A 3,090-nucleotide genomic window follows, 5' to 3' on the forward strand; every position below is an offset into this window, starting at 1 on the left:
AGGGAGCCTGTGACCACCCAAGCCGGGTCAGGGCCTCCATGGCTTCTGACTGCCCCTCGCTCATTCTGCTCTGGCTGCCTTGAGAGTCCTGCTGTGCCCAGGAGGCCGCGGGTCTGAGCCTCCGTGCTTCGTCCAGGCCCTAATGGGTTCCACGGACTGTCAGGGCTCTGCCAGGCCTGGGCAGTGGTGGCCATGAGCAGCCTGAGCCTCTTGCGGCCTCCAGGCCCCTCCCTCCCCCTACTGGCACCCAGCGTCTGCCCCGTGACCAGCACCCAGCTTCCCCTTTCTGTCCGGAGCCCAGGCTGGGAGTACCAGGGTGTGACCTGTGGATGGGGGAGAGGCCTTCCGCAGCTGTCATCCCCCACACCCTAACCTCAGGTTCCTCCTTCTCCAGCCTCAGCCTGGGCTCCCTTGGGGGGCTAGAAGTCCCTGTCTCTGTCTGGGTGGCCCCATCAGTCCTCGCTCCCAACCACTTCCTCATTGGCCAGGGTGGCCCAGCTCGGCCCGGTGGTCACCGTGTTGTCCCCACCTGCCTCGCCTCAAGCCCAAGGCCGTCTGTGACACTAATTCACACCCTCTTATCTGCTCTGCTTCAGTTGCCCCTCCCCTCCCCTTTTTCTTTCTCTCTTTCTCTGTTTGGGTCCTGGGCTTTATTTCCCCCTTTATTTGCTTTGTGACCTTTTGGGCAAGTATCTTTCCGTGCCTCTCTGTGGAGTGGAGATAAGAAATCTACCACAGAAGAAGGTCTGGGGATTAACTGATTTAACATTTATGACAGAGTCTGCACAGCGTTCGTGCTCACATGCTGGTGGCTCTCTCTCTCAATATCCTACAAAAACCACAAGGGTCTGATTATCAAATAATTGTCATAATTTTAGCTGATACTTATAAAAATCTGACAAGGCCCTCTTTCAAGTATGAAAACTCATATAATCCCCACAAGAAACCTACCAAATACATACAGTTTTTGTCCCAATTAAAAAAAAAATTTATTAGTACTTAATGATTTCATGCGCCATGGGGCATGGGTACATGTACATAACACATCTTAAATCTTTTTTTCGTTCCCTCCCCTCTCCCTCCCTCTTTCGGTCCCTTCCCTTTTTTGAAGAGCTCTATCTCACAGATGAGGAAACTGAGGCCCAGAGACCACGCGTGACTGGGAGGAAGAGGCAGCCACCGGCCCTCTTGTTACCGGCCCTCTTGTTACAATGATGTCTGATCCTTGATTGGGGATGGAGGTCAGGAGTGGATGCCCGCACCCGTTTGTCCTTTGCATTCAGCCGTCAGGGACAGCGGCTTGGCCCTTGCGCCTGATTCTCTCTCTGTTTGTCTGTCCCTCCTCCTTCCCCAGTGTCCCCTCCTCCTCCTGCCACCACCCACCTCAGACTTCCTCCTTCACTTGCTTGGACGCCACACCACATCCACTGGCCCCTGGACCGTCCGGCAGTGTCACGATATCATGGGGGGCCTGGAACCCTCCTGGCGGCTTCTGCTCCTTCCTCTCCTTCTGACTGTGGCTGGTGAGTCGGGGGCTTCTGAGGCCGTCTCCCGATTCCCCAAGCTCAGTCAGGGGCAGGGCACGGAGCTGTGCAGGAAGAGAAACCTCAAGGGGAGGGCTGGGGGGAGGTGGTCCCCCAAAACCTGTCCATCTCTCCTTGAGCCAGAGATCCCAAGATATGGCCCCTGGTACAAGCGAAGGAGGGGACATACGAGGGTGTCGCAACAGACCAGGCGGGTGTGGAAGCCACGCATGTCCGACAGCCTTGATACCAGTGCGCCGGGTCCCACCAGAGGCTGCTCTCCACCTTTTCAAGCCTTTATCCTACCTCCACTCAGTCATTGCCCCATGCTTCAGTTTACCTCTTTTTGCTTTCCCAGGTCTCAGTCCTGTCCAGGCTCAGAGTGGTAAGGCTAGACCCTCCAGTCCCTCTTTCTACCTCCCACCCTCCCCATCCTGTCCCTTCCCCAGCCTTTCCACACCTCCTCCTGCCGACGTCCATGCCCGATGCCCGACTCATACCAACCTCCCCGGCACCTGTGCTGCATTCGCAGGATGCAACTGCTCCCCCATAAGCCCCGGCGTGCTGGCCGGGATCGTGCTGGGCGACCTGGTGCTGACCCTGCTCATCGCCCTGGCTGTGTACTCTCTAGGCCGCCTGGTCCCTCGGGGACGAAAGACTTCCCAGGGTAAGTGGAGCTGGCCTGGGACACTGAGGAATGACCTAATGGGGGCTCAGGGTAACCCCCCATCACAGACATCCATGGGGATGGCAAGGGCGGGGCTGGCTTCATAGGTGGCGCACACCTATGTCCAAGCACTCCGGCTGAGGCAAGAGAATCCCAAATTCAAGCCCAGCTGGAACAACTAAGCGATTTAGTGAGACCCTGTCTTAATATTTAGAAGACCTGGGGATGTAGCTCAGTATGAAGGCCTTGAGTTCAATCTCCAATACCACCAAACACACACAAAAAATTCATGGCCCTGTCCATCTTTGCACCCTTTCTTCCCCACCCCCACCCCAGTGACCCGGAAGCAGCCCATTACTGAGACTGAATCACCGTATCAGGTAAGGAAATCACCCCAGACTCTTTCTCACCTCTCACTCCTGCCTACTCCTGCCCACAAATACCCCTCCTCACTGCCTTAACACTTCGCTCCCAGCAGCTCCCCCCAGCCGTGAAAGCAAGGTTGGACTCTATCCAAACCCATATCAAGGGGTCATCCCAACCTTGTGCTAAACATAAAATGTGACAGATTTGGAGTAAATTAACAAAATCATTTTGGGGAACCCACCACGAAGGAAATAAAGCAGGCTAATATGATAGTGATCAGAAGGGGCAATATAGAGGGGGAAAAGTGAGAAATGCCCTGTGAGAATGTTACAGGGCTTGAAGGGGGAGAAGGAGACTAAAGATGTAAGGAACCCATATTCTAGGAAGGGAATAGCCTGTACAGAGGAAATATGACTCTGTGAGGTCAAGAAAAAAGCCCAGTATAGCAGCACAGACCTATATTTCCAGCACACTGGGAAGCTGAGGCAGGAAGATCTCAAATCAGCAACTTAGTGAGACTCTGTTTCAAAATAA

The 3,090-nt window shown here is 54.7% G+C and overlaps 1 protein-coding gene across 2 annotated transcripts in view; it reads left to right on the forward strand.

Moving 5' to 3' along the window:
• Nucleotides 1-1,139: 1,139 nt before the first annotated feature.
• The window catches only part of Tyrobp (TYRO protein tyrosine kinase binding protein), a 3,977-nt gene continuing 2,026 nt past the window's right edge, over nucleotides 1,140-3,090 (forward strand). Inside the window, exons 1-5 of one of the 2 annotated variants that reach the window (XM_005399941.2) lie at nucleotides 1,150-1,241; nucleotides 1,355-1,523; nucleotides 1,882-1,908; nucleotides 2,056-2,190; nucleotides 2,527-2,570. In XM_005399941.2, coding sequence (XP_005399998.1) covers nucleotides 1,236-1,241; nucleotides 1,355-1,523; nucleotides 1,882-1,908; nucleotides 2,056-2,190; nucleotides 2,527-2,570 — 381 coding nt within the window. In that variant the 5' untranslated portion in view covers nucleotides 1,150-1,235. Of the gene's footprint in view, nucleotides 1,242-1,354; nucleotides 1,524-1,881; nucleotides 1,909-2,055; nucleotides 2,191-2,526; nucleotides 2,571-3,090 lie in introns of both variants that reach the window. The other variant, XM_013522542.1, reaches the window with a different exon arrangement.

The sequence above is a fragment of the Chinchilla lanigera genome, unplaced genomic scaffold, assembly GCF_000276665.1.
Source record: "Chinchilla lanigera isolate Chin_1 unplaced genomic scaffold, ChiLan1.0 scaffold00067, whole genome shotgun sequence".
Lineage (NCBI taxonomy): Eukaryota > Metazoa > Chordata > Mammalia > Rodentia > Chinchillidae > Chinchilla > Chinchilla lanigera.